The sequence below is a fragment of the Suncus etruscus genome, chromosome 10 (assembly GCF_024139225.1).
Source record: "Suncus etruscus isolate mSunEtr1 chromosome 10, mSunEtr1.pri.cur, whole genome shotgun sequence".
Lineage (NCBI taxonomy): Eukaryota > Metazoa > Chordata > Mammalia > Eulipotyphla > Soricidae > Suncus > Suncus etruscus.
This window is the reverse complement of record NC_064857.1, coordinates 112,241,770-112,258,150: the sequence shown is the minus strand read 5'-3', so window position 1 is coordinate 112,258,150 and position 16,381 is coordinate 112,241,770. Positions and strand designations below refer to the sequence as shown.

The window sequence follows — 16,381 nt, the reverse complement described above, 5'->3', positions numbered from 1 at the left end:
GAAACTGTGGTACATATACACAATGGAATATTATGCAGCTGTCAGGAGAGATGAAGTCATGAAATTTTCCTATACATGGATGTACACGGAATCTATTATGGTGAGTGAAATAAATCAGAGCAAGAGAGAAAAATGCAGAATGGTCTCACTCATCTATGGGTTTTAAGAAAAATGAAAGACATTCTTGCAATAATAATTTTCAGACACAAAAGAGTGATGAGTTTAGTTAGAGAAATAACTACATTTTGAACTGTCCTAATAATGAGAATGTATAAGGGAAATGGAGAGCCTGTTTAGAGTACAGGTGGGGGTCGGGTGGGGAGGAGGGAGACTTGGGACATTGGTGATGGGAATGTTGCACTGGTGATGGGTGGTGTTCTTTACATGACTGAAACCCAAACACAATCATGTATGTAATCAAGGTGTTTAAATAAAATAAAAAAATTTTATCAGCTATTCCAAATAGTATGAAAATACATATACGGGGATGTTCACTATTCATAACAATGGATTTTGTAATAAAAAGAAAATTATGATCTAAATATTTACTAATAGAGAAATACTGAAATACATGCTATTTATTTATAAATATAAAATGTGGAAGAAATGGAGGCATATGCCCAAGGTACATTGTTAGCAAAATTAAAAGTTGCAGAAAAATAGTATTTCTAGGAAGAGACATACAAAACCAATGATATCAATTAGATGTACTTCTAAGAAAAGAAACAGTCACTCTTTTCTTGATGTTTGCTGGAATATGTTACCACAAACATGGACTGTCTTGTAATTTTAAAGATCCTCTGCCCTTACATACATATGTATAAAAGAAGTCACTTTTAGGTTCATCTCTAAGAAAAACCTTATCTTCCCCACATACCCACTCTCAGCCTAACCTCCATATTACATCCTTCCAAGTTCTGAAGACAGTTGCCATGGATCTTCTCTCCTCTATTATAAAATTAACTATCCTAAATCCATTAATGCATTCCTTATATGAAAATATTGCAGGTGTTAATTATATATCATCAGGAGGAGAAGGCACATTTTCCTGAGGAAAGAACAGTTTATACTAAGCTCCTTAGCTTGGAATGACTTTCAACAAATGTACTATAATATTCTTAATCTTTCTGCAACAGGAGTTTACTAAAAACACAAAGGTAAAGGGCTTATGAAAAGTTTTCAGTAAATTTAAGAAATTCCCCACCAAATTTACTTAGGGTAATATATTTATGGTACATCTATAAATTTTAAGTGTGATTTAAGACATTCCACTGAAAGAAGCTTTTTCATGCCTTGCAAAAATGTAATTTAAGTCATGCTCTATTTTTCTCACATAAGTTTATGTCTTAATTGTAGACATATAATCCAAAAAATGTGATAAAATATTTTAATAATAAATGGATGAAATCATTTTAATTTAAAAAAGGCAATTTTGCTTTTTCTAAAAGTGAAAATTTCAAATTGAACTTTACCTTTCCTCTGTTTACTAACTTTAAATTCTAATGCCATTTTAAACTAAAATACATTTAAACTTTGAACTAGTTTACAATTATAGATAGCTATAAAGTAAGTCCAAATGTAAAAAGCAACACAGAAACAATACTGTCTTTTACTAAGAAAATATTTAAGTATGGTTCATATCACTGATCATAATCATAACACTCTAGTTTAATATATTCATTTAAATAATTGATAAATCAGTAAATTATTTATAATTGAATATATTACATCTTATAATTACCTTAGGTAAGTGTTTGAAGATAAGACACATGATATATCACGTAAGGTCTGTAAAAAGAGTTAAATCAATGATAATTTTCTAGAGAATTATATAACATTAAATTTTTTTGTTTTGGGCCACACCCGGCAATGCTCAGGGGTTACTCCTGGCTTTGTGCTCAGAACTGGCTCCTGGCAAGTACTGGGGGACCATATGGGATGCTGGGATTCGAACCATCAGTCCTGGGTTGGGCACTTGCAAGTTTGCAAGGCAAACACCCTATTGCTGTGCTATTTCTCCAGCTCTAAAATGTTCTGATTCAGTAATATAAGCATTCCCATTAAATTGAAGCATATTTTTTTGGAATGATATTTTAGGACTGACAGATATTTTAAAAGGTGAGCACATGCTTTGGACAGGAGTGAGTTCAATTGCGCATCACTGATATGCTTCTACATACTCCCCTCCGCCCCCCCCACAAAGGTCTCCTTAAGAACAAGTTAGCCTTACCTTGGCCAAAACAACTTGTCTATTTTTTTAAAGTAAGAAATAGCAGCTATACTATCATTTTATACTATAATTTATGTTTCACCCACTTAATACTTAACTCCTGAATTACCTCTCCAAGTATAGTCCTGAAAGAAAATTAGAATTTGAGAGGACTGAATAGAAAGAGACTCCAGGAGACAATCTGTAAACTGAGCTAGGCAGGGCTAGAGGCTAGGGAAGAGGCTACAGGAAAGAAGCAAAAGTGTGTGATATTTATCAATTCCCCCCCCCCAATATATCTACCCTGATTCTTTCCAAGGGCCCCTCAAAAACTAAACTAAGGGAAAAACAATAAAAGTGATTCCCTTGTTATTTCATCTTCTATATAAAAACAAAGAAATTTACACTAAGTCACATAATCACACTTAGTCACACTAAGTCATAAGACAGAAGACACGCATTTGGACTTTAAATATAAAAACTGGTTTCAGGGGTCAGAGTGATAGCACAGCAAGGGCATTTGCCTTACACACAGCCGGACTAGGTTTGATCCCTGGCATTCCATTTGGTACCCTGAGCCTGTCAGGAGTAAATTCTGAGCACAGAGCAAGAATAACCCGAGCACTACTGGGTGAGGTCCCCAAACAAAACAAAACAAAACAAAACAAAACAAAATACCCAGACAAACAAAAATGGTTTTAACAGGCCAGGATAGTGGTAGTGATGGAGAAATCATGTTATTCCTATTTGCTTAGAGAGATAGTAAAATTGTGATAAACAAAAGATAGTAAATTTGTAATTGTGCTTATCTTGCATAACATCAACATCATTTTATGCATCTGTGACAATTTAATATCTTTTACTCCAGTCAATAAGAGAAAACATCTTATTTGTCCTAGTGTTCAATATATAATTTTAGAAAGGGGATTTGTTTTATTATACAATGTATAACACCCTTCCCCAATAAACTAATTTTTAATAAATAAAATATTTATTTAAAAAGTTCTTGATGCATACTGGAAAAAAGAAAAATTTTTTGAGGGAATAACTAAAATTATCTTTTCTAATGTGACTTTATAAAACATGCATGTTATTAAAGATCTGAATAAAAACTACAGTTGAGGAGGAAAAAAGTGGTATGTGGTATGTAAATAATTCAAAGGAAGGGAGAACACCCAATGATGACAACCCCTTGAATTTGAACTATATGAACTGATTCTTAAGCATGGGATAAAGGAGTTAAAGGAGCAGGAAAGGAAGAAGCGGACGAGAAGTGGCACACAGAGCACAATGGTGTTGGTGGTGATGTAGTAAACAAAAGCAAACTATCAAAAACATAACTATTGACACAATTATAATCACTTTAAATGGTGGAATTTTGAGCCTTAATATATAATAATATACTGTCTTCACCTTGACCTAAAAGCAAATATAAAAATTTAGAGTACCTTTTTACAGATAAAATAAGCAACCATCATAACAAGTGGAAGCAACAATGTCTTTGTATATCTCACAAGTGTCTGAAATACAGAAAATTATTTAAAAACTATTTGTTGTATTTTATATTAAATTTAAAGTTAATGTCAAAATAAAATTTTTCAAAAAGAAAACTTTTAAGAATATGAAACAATATTTGTTTTGATACATATAATTATGAAAATATTTAAACAAAAATCCTAATTAAACTAATAAACTGAATGATTTGCCCTATTTATTTATAAATTACTTATGCTGCTTAAAGTCACAGAACTAAATATCCAAACCAAGTCAACAACAATAGAATCAAGAGACTCAAGCTATAACAATCTAAACTTAAAATGGGCCTGTTCTATTGTCAGGCCCTGGGACAAAAGGTGGTTGTATAGGATGCACTCTGGAACATTGATAGGAGGAGGTCAACAGTGGTGGTGGGAGTTGCCCTGATACACTGTACGTCTGAAATTCAACTATGAAGGACTTTGTAAATCACAATGGTTTCAATAAAATAAAAAAAAATGAAAAATACTGCTTTAATTGTGTTTTATAGCCCCTAGATCCTACACTGTCATTTCCTAGGCTTAAAATGTTCCATTATTCTCATTCATGAAACTAGAACTAATAAAGAAGCTCAGTACCGTATGTAGTTAGTACAAAAATAATACTAGATAATGAGTTATGATGACCAGTTACTACTAGAGATAATTTACCATGATATTAAATTATTTGTTTTTGAAGTAGGAATGAAATTAATTTCCTAGGAAATTAAAAAACTAATTTCCTATGAAATTAAAAAATAAATGACTCATAATCATCAGTAAATTTTTGAATACTTGGTTGAGAGGTTAATATACAAAAGGATAATATGACTATGGGTACACTCAGCAACACCTTGTTAAAAATTATTTTTAGGAGCAGAGCAAAAAATAGCATAGTGATAGAACATTTACCTTGCATGCAAATGAACCGGAACAGACCTGGGTTCAATCCTATATGGTCACCCCATATGGTACCCAAGCCTGCCAGGAGTGATTTCTGAACACAGAGCCAGGAGTAACTCCTGAGTGCTGCTGGGTATGGCCCCAAAACAAACAAAAAAATTGTATTTGAGGTTTTAAATGTAACAGAATTTTTTAAAAGTAAAAGTTAAAACTGGTATTTATTTTTGAATGCACCTATGTCTTCACATGACCTACATTCTCAACAACAGAACTGTATACTAACAACTTATTTTGATTTACAATAAGTAGATATCTTTTTATAATATAATACTATAAAATTTGGCATGCTAGACTCTCTTTCTGGGCTACTTCATTTAAACTATTACTTTAAGACAGATTTAAGAGTTTTTAAACTGTTTTAAAGACTGTTTTAAACAGGACACTGTTTAAAAGAAAATGTGGGAATGACCATATGACTTGCAAGTATTGTACTTTTAACATACTAATCTTAATTTACAATAATGATTTAATATATAATGACATAACATTTAACTTAATAAAAAGTATTAAGTAAATAGTATATTTACCGCCTTTTCCATAAAGTCAAATTCAGGAGCACATGTGTATAGTAATGTATCAAAATCTGAATACCTCAAAATTCTGGCTGCTATAAGATCACTCATACGAATCTGGAAATAAAGGAATAAGGAATTAATTATCTTGTGTAACAGTAGTAAATTTTGAAGAACAGATAAACCCAATGTGCATGGATACCTCTCAAACATAAATCACAGCAAATCATACAATACTATAAAGAAAATTGAAAATGATATAAAAAGCTGAAAGAGATACAAAAACTAGGCAGAGAAGACTATCATGGTAAAAGTGAGTTATATCATTTGTCATGTAATTTAAGGAAGTTTTATGACTGACTCAGTTGTCAAGGGAAAAAAAACTTCATGTCAATTCAGATAACTCCATATTGTAAATCATGAACAAATAACTTATGCATTGCAATACTCACAAAATCTGATATACTGATTAAATTTTTGATTCATTTTAACTTCTAGACCTATATGTAAGCATTAAATCTAAGAGCTATGCTTTGTAAGAATTCGGACAATTAAGCATATAGAGATTTAGTTACTTGATCTCCAAGACCTTAAAAGTACCATTAACCAAATATAACATTCTTGTTTCCTACTTTCTTCTTTCATTTTCCTTCATATAGGGTCCATTCCTAGTGTTGCTCAAAACCACAACAATGATACTCAGGTGTTCATGCATGCCAGGGATAGAACTCGGGGCTTCACACATTCAACATTCATTCTCAACCACTTGAGTCACCTCTCCATCCCTTTTAATTGTTACTAATGTTGGTGAGACAATTACTTTTCCACCACATTTTCAGAAGGAAAACAAAAGAAGATATTTGAAATATAACCTTAACTAAATTAAGTTACATACATTAAATATTTATTATTTATAAAACAAAATTATAACAACTCTGATCATTATTAGTGACTTTTATTTATTTGTGGTTCCTAGAATTTATAAGCAGCAAAGATAATTTAGAATTTACTTAATTTTTCAAATCTCAGTGTTTTCTAATTTGACTTAAAAATTTTAAATTTTGATTTTTTTGACTACGAAAAATCTGACCAAGCCATTTTAGTTCCAAATTATATTCTATTATATACAGAATAAGTCACTAAAGATTGCTAGGAGTACATGCAAAGTATGTGTTGAAGAGATTTTTTTAGAAGTTGTATGACAATGTAGGATAAGTAAAACAAATAACAGATTAACTTAGTAAATAAACAACATAAAAAGACAAAATAAGGTTTCTCATAAAGCATAACATGTGTATATATGTATATATATGTATATATTTTTTCTGTCTTGATTCTGTTTTCTTCACTTCCTTAACTTCACTTCTTCTGGTTCTTTTTGGTACAAAAACATATTCTAGGTCAAAACCAGGGAACAAAGAGGAGGGAGCCTGATACTCCCACCCCCAAATGCATCAGCAATATAATATAGTACCATTTCTTCCTGCAAAGACATACTACAAAAGGGGAAATTTTACACATAGAAACAAGCTCTTATCTACTAGGGATAAGAACTCATACTTCTCTACAATACAGGGGCACCTCCCACCTTGAACATATGTCATGTGGGCCCAACTTAGACTCCAGGTGTTTAGACAGCAACCAGCCAATCCTGAACCCTAGATCCCAGACACAGAACCGATACAGTTCTTCGCAACAGCTCTAGGAACCAAACTCCCTCAAGGGCATTCTTAATATTGCTCTGACACCAAACATATGACAGGTTCGATATGATAGCATGACAATGAGGAAATGGCAACATCTTGAGATAAGAGCAGGTTGTCTTATCTCATCATCTAATGATAGGATGAAGTCAGAAGACTTGTCATCCTCTGTTCTGTACAAAAGCCAAGATCGCTCCCTACAAAAGACTGATGGTGATTACAATGACTAGGCAGAGCTTATCCTGGGACTAATAAATAAAGCCCTAGTCTAGGCCTTGACCTACGATCTGCACAACAACCTAGATCTCTAACTCCAGAGGTCTGACTGAGATAACTGCAATGGAACAGGTCTTCTGGAAACATAATATAAGACTCTATCCTAGGTTTCATCCTAGGATCAATGCAAAAGCCAAGACCACCAACTACAGAAGACCGATTAAAACAACAGTGATGGAACAGAACTTCTAGAACCGTAAAGAAAGACTTCATCATAGACTCCATTCTTTGACCTATGCAGATACCAAAATCTCTAGATACAGGGGTCTGATTTTATCATCCATGATGGAACAGAAGTGTTCCATACACCACAAAAGGAACTAGGGGAGAGTAAATGAACATGTGTGGAGTCAGTAGTTATTCCCATGACAGTATATTTCAAGGGCAGAGAAACCCCGTATCTATTAGGCCAAGGGAATTCCCTTTCTAATTTCCCCAATATTTACTGTGCCTATGCAGGAGGAAAATAAAAGCAGCACAAAATAATTTGGGGGGTGGTGGTGGTTGTTATTGTTGTTGCTGTTGTTTTTTTCATTTTAATGCTCTGTTTTGTTTTTATTTCAGGACCGTGATTAATGTGTGATGTTTGTCTTTATTGCTGTTTTTGAATTTTTTTGTTTTGATTTTTTTGTTTGATTTTTTTGTATTGTTGATGTGTTTCTTTTTTTTGTTTGTTTTGTTCTGTTTTTCGTTTCTTTCATTTTGTTTTTTGGTCACACCAGGCAGTGCTCAGGGGTTAGTCCTGGCTGTATGCTCAGAAGTCGCTCCTGGCAGGTTCGGGGGACCATGTGGGATGCCTGGATTTGAACCACTGTCCTTCTGCATGTAAGGCAAATGCCTTACCTCCATGATATCTCTCCGCCCCCTGTTGATGTGTTTCTCTTCCTTTTTACTTCTCTCAAATTAATATTTATAGCCTCTAGAAGGACTCCACCCATTCTTTTCTTGGTTGATTTTTACCCCATTTATTTATTTATTTATTTATTTATTTATTTATTTATTTATTTATTTATTTATATTTTTTTTTCTTTTCCACAAACAGAGCCACATAACTTGAACCAATTGTTCTGCCTTTCAATTTGAGTGGGGGGAAATGGAGGGCACCAAAACCAAACAGTCGTAAGATCAGTAAGTAGTAATAAAAACGATCAGACTTAAATACCAAACCAAATCCAATGACAACAGAATAGATACCCAATCTACAACAAGATAGACACAGAGGGGACCACGTATACTAGCAGCCTGGGGGTAAGGAAGAGGAATATGGGATTCATGCTGGGAACAGGGGTGGTGGGAGGACAACTTTGGTGGTAAGAATTCCCCTGATCCAATGCCAATATGTACCTACAATATTACTGTGAAAGATATGTAATCCACTTTGGTCAAAATAAAAATCATTATTAAAAAATATAACATACAAATAAAAATTTGAGAACAATAATCAGAGAAAAAATGTGTATCATCTGGACCAGAAAATAGAAACTAAATCGAACAAACCAGTATGTACAAAAAAGGGCAAATAAATGCTTACATTTGGAATTTTCTTTTACATGAACATCTGTGCAAATTCCATTATACTGTATAGTAATAGAACCTGAACTAACATGATTGTATTACCATAACACAGTTAAAATGTAAATAATTTCAACTTGAAACAGGATTAAATAGAAGATATAATAGTTATTGTATGATACATTTTTCTATTCAAACAGCAACTGCTTAAATCCAAAAGTAAATTCATGCATTGTTTTCTTATCCTTAAACTACTTAAGTAGAGGAAACACTTTGTAAAAAGCCAGTCTTCAATATTTCAGATATGACTACCACCCACAAAAGACAAGCAGTTCATGTTTTCAACTTTTTCTTTTTCGTATTACAAACAAGGCTGAAACTAGGAAATCAGGGTCCAGAGCGTAGCACAGTAGTTAGTGCGTGTCTAACACGCATTCAACCCAGGTGTGATTCTGTACTTCACATGATTCCCCAAGCAACACTGACACCACTCCCCTCAAACAAAACAAAACAAAAACAAAAACAAACAAACAAAACAACATTGTGGCCTGGCCCCTTGACTCTGCAGGGACTAGTTGGGTACTTGTGTGTGCGCAGTGCTGGCCCCATTGGATAAGACTCATTAAGGTGGCCCCCTATGCTTCTGAGCATTCTTGGGATTCTTGGATTATTGGGATTCTTGGATTCTTGGATTGTCTCTACAAATACACACATTTAAACACATTATATAATACTTTAAGTCCATAATTATAAATAAAAGTAAATTGAGGGATGAAGAGTTCTATATTTCAAAGATAAGCACAGAATGCTTATTATCTGCAATAAGTGTGCAGTTATTTCATTTTAACTTATTATTTATTATAATATATTATAATATATTAATAATTAACATATCCATGTAATATAATAAATACAATATTAATGATACTATATACCAATAACTTAATAAGTTCTTTATGTTTTATTTATTTTAACACATTATTTGCATTTTTAACTTATATTAAATGACTAATAAAATCTTATTTTTTTCTACAAGACTAAGTCAATACTGACTTCTACATTTTCCTTGGTTTGTTGAAATAAAGAACATAATTTTATAGTTTTAGCTCTGATTCTGACAAATAACTAGCTTTGGTACATGAAGAAGGCACCTAGATACAATGAGAGGTAGATATTTTCATCAGCAAAACATGTATATTGATAGAAACTTTATATTTTAATTAGAAAGTACTTACATGGTCTGCAACACCTAAGATTTTAGATGTAATAAATTTCAAAAATATTGTCCCACACAGCCAAGCAAAACCTTGGATTAGCTAGGAATAAAAAGACAGAAATAAATAAAAATTTATTTAAAAATTATACACTACCCAGTTAAAATTAAATTATATTAATAAAGAACTTATGGAAATGTTAACAATGTTAATATATTTGTCATAATATTTAAATGAAACTTACTGATTTAGAAACTTTTCTTTAAAATCAATGGATTGAAACTGATGACTCTGCTATACAATAATTATAACAATATTGTTCTATATATCCAAAGTCAGAGAAAATATTTTAAAGTCCTATTTATTGGGGTCAGAGAGATAATACAGTGGATAGGCACTTGCCTTTCATGTGGCAAACCAGACTCAATCCTTGGCATCCCAATCTTCAACCCTGAGACCACCAAGAGTGATCCTTGAATGCAGAGTTAGGTAAGTCCAGAGCATTGATTAATGTGATTCCACAACAAACATCAAACAAAACAAAACCCTGCAAAATTTGAATAAGGTTTCGAAGGCAACAACACTACAAGAATGATAATGAGATTAAAGAAATACAAGACTCGAAGAATTCCATTCAAAATAAATGCAATAGTTTGAGAACTTGAAAAAAAATAAAAGCAAAGCAAAGCAATAAATCAGAAGTAGTATTAAAATGATGTCCCAGGAAAAATTTCTCCTTTCATTCAATGAACCTGAGCTTACATTTCCTTCCTATGCAAGTAACTATATATTAAATTTATATTAATTCTAAATCAAAATATTAATATATTATCTATATTTAATTTACAGAAATAAAAATGAGTTTAAATATGTTTTATAAATATTGAGCCTTACCCAAAAACTAAGCTCAGATGATCCCAATTTTTGGATTTTATTTCTTTGTAGAATTATCACCTAAAACAGAGAAAAATAAAACAAATTTAGTATCTGTATTTTATAGTAATGATACAAGTTAACACTTAGATTCTTCCACCTTGGTGGTGGGAATGTTGCATTGGTGAATGAGGGTGTACTTTTTTTTGTTTGTTTGTTTTGGGGCCACACCCAGCGTTGCTCAGGGGTTACTCCTGGCTGTCTGCTCAAAAATAGCTCCTGGCAGGCACGGGGGACCATATGGGACACCAGGATTCCAACCAACCACCTTTGGTCCTGGATCGGCTGCTTGCAAGGCAAACACCACTGTGCTATCTCTCCGGGCCTGGGGGGTGTACTTTTTATGACTAAAACCCAACTACAATCACGTATATAATCATGGTGTTTAAATAAAGATATTATTATTTTGTTTGTTTTTGGGCCACACCCGGTGACACTCAGGGGTTACTCCTGGCTATGCGCTCAGAAATTGCTCCTGGCTTGGGGGACCGTATGGAACACCGGGGGATCAAACCGAGGTCCATCCTAGGTTAGAGTGTGCAAGACACACACCCTACCGCTTGCACCACCGCTTCAGACCCAAATAAGGATATTATTAAAATAAAAGAACTTTAAAAGAAAAAACATCTAACCCTATAAAAAATGGAGAGAAAAAAATGAACAGATATTTCCTCAAAGAAGAAATACAGATGTCCAAAAGGCACATGAAAAAATGTTCCACATCACTAATCATTAGGGAGATACAAATCAAAACAACAATGATATATCATCTCTCACCACAGAGACTAGCATACATCCCAAAAACAAACCAACTAGTGCTGATTATGGATACAGGGATAAAAGGATTCTCACTGCTATTTAGAATGTAGATTGGTCTATTCTTTTTGGAAAACAAAATGGACATTCCTCAAAAAGCTAGAAATTGAGCTTCCATATGACCCAGCAAAAACATTCTTAGGGATATACCCCAGGAACACAAAAACATAATAAAAGAAATTCCCTCTGCACACACAAGACTGGCTATTTACAAAAGTCCAATTCAACCTTGAGTAATGAAGATTTGCAACCACTAAGATTATTCTTTAAGGTATGGTAATTCTTTGATGGTAATTCATGGTGTTTTCAAAAATGCTTTGGGCAGTGGCAGTGTTAATCAAAAAACAGTTGGTTTACTGAGGTAATTTAGAAGAAAATAGCTGATTTTTTAAATCATAAATAGCTCATATGTTGAAAGTCTTCCTATCTTAAGACTAATTATAACTTCATACTATTATTTTTCTCAGACAAGGCAGAGATAGACCATAACTTGGGGAATCTTTTTCATGTGAACTATCAGGAAAGGGCCCTATTTATTTTTTGACACCTATTTTATATGAGTAACCTGTTATTTGATGAGTCAATAATAATGGCCATGAGTTCAACAAACACTTACAAATGTTATTAACAAAGATGAAGAATAATAAGAAGATAAATACATTGGATTTCCAAACATCAGTACAAAACACAGGAGAACAGAAACCTGAAATTGGAGAGGAAAAAGGCAAAATTTTTAGTTTGGGGATATAAAATTTAATGCATACTTGGCATCTATGACTATATGCTACTTGTATTACAAACTATATATAGAAATAAAATTGAGAATATACCTTACAAAAATGATAATAAAATTTCAATCTACCATTGGGTTTCTATGTATTTTCAGTACCAGAAATGCTGTGGAGCAGGATTTAATTTTTTCTCTCTACATAGTACTTGACAATAAAACCTATTAATAATTGTTTCTGACTCAATAATGGAGTAATGTAATAAGAATAGTTAATAGTACTATTTTTCTTAATATTATTTTGTTAAACTAATTACAATTTATTACTAAAAATTTTGTTCTCATCAAAAAATTTTTATCTCTGTATTTTTATAGATTTGTTCAGAAACTAAAAATTGCAAGAATTGCAAAATTATATAATTTACAGTCTAATACTCAAGAAAGTATAAATTCTCAGATCTCAATATATAGGTCTGCAACTATTAAACTTTGTATAATGTGTCTGTCAAGGTAGCAGGCAAGGGCGGGAATGAAGTATGGGAAATTTTGAAGCACTAGTTGAGGGAAGTTGATACTGGTAGCGAAATCCATGTTGAAATATTATATGCCTAAATCTCATAACTGGTAAACCATAGTTCTTTAATTAAATAAAAATTTTTTTTGATATTTGGGCCACACCTGGTGATGCTCAGGGGTTACTCCTGGCTATGCAGTCAGAAATCATTCCTGGCTTGGGGGACCATATGGGATGCCAGGGGATCGAACTGCATTCCATCCTGGATCAGTCACGTGCAAGGCAAACTGCTGCACCATTGCTCCAGCCCACAAATAAAAAAAATTTAAATCTCAGATTTTGGGAAATTAATTTCAGGAGTAGGGTAAATATTTAAAAGCACAGTTGTCACTATGTACCTAAAATATTACTGTGAAAGATTTGTTATTCACTTTCGGTCTCACAATAAAAATTATTTAAAAAAATTTCAACATCAATGAATAACAAGAGTTGACAGGATGTAACAAGAAATCAATATTTATTTATAAACCAAATAAATTAAAAATTAATTTCCTAAAAAACACAATAGTGTAAAATATACTCTAGGTGAAAATATCTGCTACAAAATGGCATCTATAATTTAAATTAAATTTAATTCTTGATATAATCAGCAAAATATAAAATCGCATGAAATATATATTCAATAAAACATAATCAGTTTAGTAAAACCTGAGATCTTATTCCGTACTTGAAATATTAGCATTAAAATATTACCATGTTCATGTAAATGATCTTCTGAAATTTGCTTGGCTCAATGTATCCCACAACAAACATGAAAAACAATGAGGCTATCTGAAAAAAATATATAAAAAATAGAAGGTAGAAAGAACATAGGAAGTATCATTACTCATAAGCAAAGTAAATATAGAGTATAGTTTTATATTTCTAATAATGACAGGCAAAGTAACTTAAATCACTTTCTTTACAAGAAATGGAATATCTAAGAAAAAAGATTAAAAGCCATAGGAAAGCTATAGACAAAATAAATAAATAAACCTACAAGACAAAAATCACAAGAAATCTAAGATCCAAGAGAGGATGGAAAAAATTGGGTAGTAATGAGAATGACATGTTGGAGCCTTTTCTCCCAGATACTGATCTTCAATCAAAATAGAATCAACAAAGAAATAAACAGTATCAAAATAAATAAATAAATAAAGCTACAAGACAAAAATGATAAGGAATCTAAGATCCAATAGAGGATAGAAAAAATTGTGCAGTTATGACAATGACATGTTCGAGCCTTTCCCCCAGATATCCTGATCTGTAATCGCAACAAAATCAAAGAACTACCATGCACTGAGAAACAATATGAAACATTGTCAATCAACTACAACAGGATACCTGGTAAATCCCAAGGCTTGGCTTAGTTTCAAAATCTAAAACCTCAAAAATCTGAAAATAAAGTAGTCCCAGAATGGTAGAAGTAAATCTTTGAATCATCTTAATTGTCAGGCCGCAAGAAATTCAAGATTTTAGCCTTTATTTGCCTATAGTAAGCAAATTAAATTTTCTCTAGAAGTGTCAATTTACGTCAAATTAAATCTGTAACATTTAAAGTATAGTATGGAATAAGGTGGGAAGAAACAGTTCAGGGGTTTAGGTGCTTGTTTTGCATGCAGCAAACTAAGGTTTCACATCCTGCAGTACCACACAAGGTCCTCCGGGCTACACCAGGAGTTAACCCTAAGCAGAACCACGAATAAACCCTCAATGCCCACCCCAATGTTGAGCATCACAAAAACAGATTAATCAGATACAGAAGGTAATGGAACCTTAAAGAGCCTAGGACAGATGTCACTAAACATTTTATGTAAAGAGTCAGATAACAAACACATTGCACCTTTCTGTGTATCTATCTTCTAGTTCTTAACCATTGCACCTTTCTGTGTATCTGTCTTCTAGTTCTTAACCATCCCTTAAACTGTAAGAACCATTCTCTCACAAACCACTCAAAAACTTTCTGGCTTCATTCATCACAGAATTCATGTTTTATATGGGTATGAAAATGCCAAGTAGAACTTCAGAATCCCAGGATGATACTGGAAGGCATAAAAAAGTAAACAAACTGATAAATTTCAACTAAATAGAAAATCACATTGAGAAATTAAAAATTGGGTTTCAAAATTAGGTTAAATGAGTCAGAGAAATAGTACAAGAGTTAAGCCTCACACACAGCTGAACCTCATTCTATCCTGGCACACTCTCTTGTTTCCCTAGGCACAAGTTAGGAGTGATCCCTGAGCATAGGTAGGTGTTGCAAAAAACAAACAAACAAACAAACAAACAAAAAATGGGCCCGGAGAGATAGCACAGCGGCATTTGCCTTGCAAGCAGCCGATCCAGGACCTAAGATGGTTGGTTCGAATCCTGGGGTCCCGTATGGTCCCCCGTGCCTGCCAGGAGCTATTTCTGAGCAGACAGCCAGGAGTAACCCCTGAGCAATGCAGGGTGTGGCCCAAAAACCAAAAACCAAAAAAAAAAAAACCCAAACTATATCTATATATACATCTACATAGATATGTGTACACATGTATAAGTATATGTATATTTACACACACACATATATAGTATGCACACCATGTATTTGTGTGTTCTTTGTTCACAGAAAAACAAGTGTTGAACTGGGAGGTAGGTCAGAAGAAAACATTTAGAAGCAATCATAAAATGACAAAGCAAAGAAAAATATATGAAAGACACTACACTGAATTATAGAAATGAATACAAAGATGTAACAAATTTGAAGGCCAAAGGGATAGGGCATCTGTTTCGCATATGTCTGAATTAGAGTCTATCCCTGGCACCTTACCTCATAGAGTCCCCTGGGCACCACCAGGAATGATCCCTGAGATGGAGGCAGGAGTAAGCCCTGAGTGGTCCACTAAGAGTGGTCCACCAAAATAGAAAAAAAAAGGTAAGCCTATTCTTCTCATCTTAAAGAGGATGAGGAAGTAAAGAAACTACACTTCCAGTTAGCAAAATAAACAACAAAAAAGCAAAATCATTTAAAACGAATTTCATAAGACCCTCTGTCCTAGTATCTGTGCCAAAACCAAGATCTCTAATTACATAAGACTGACTTTGACAAAGGTGACTGAGCAGAATGTTTCCTGGCACTCTATTTATAGCTTCTAAATAGAGGCTCCTGCCTTTTATTTTACATAACCAAAGAACATGAATCATCTTGCCTCATATTTTTACATCTTCCTACAAGTGGAGAAAAGAAAAAAAAAAGTGGGTAGGACCCAGGGGCCAAGCAGTCTCAGGAGCATTGAGTGGAAATCAAAAATGGTCAGCCCTAATACCCAAACCAAAGTCAATGACAGCAGAATCAAGAGACCCAACTTCTAACAAGCTATACACAAAAATGGACATATTACACTGGTAGACCCAGGGACTAAGGGTGGAAGTATGGAATACATGCTGGGAAATATGGAGGGAGGTCAACA

The 16,381-nt window shown here is 33.2% G+C and overlaps 1 protein-coding gene across 1 annotated transcript in view; it reads right to left on the bottom strand.

The window, feature by feature from the left end:
• Positions 1-16,381, bottom strand: part of DPY19L2 (dpy-19 like 2) — a 111,866-nt gene that overhangs the window by 24,862 nt on the left and 70,623 nt on the right. Inside the window, exons 10-15 of the mRNA XM_049781738.1 lie at positions 13,647-13,724; positions 10,798-10,857; positions 9,925-10,005; positions 5,214-5,315; positions 3,658-3,729; positions 1,742-1,788 (exon numbers count right to left, since the gene is read on the bottom strand). Coding sequence (XP_049637695.1) covers positions 1,742-1,788; positions 3,658-3,729; positions 5,214-5,315; positions 9,925-10,005; positions 10,798-10,857; positions 13,647-13,724 — 440 coding nt within the window. The remainder of the gene's footprint in view (positions 1-1,741; positions 1,789-3,657; positions 3,730-5,213; positions 5,316-9,924; positions 10,006-10,797; positions 10,858-13,646; positions 13,725-16,381) is intronic.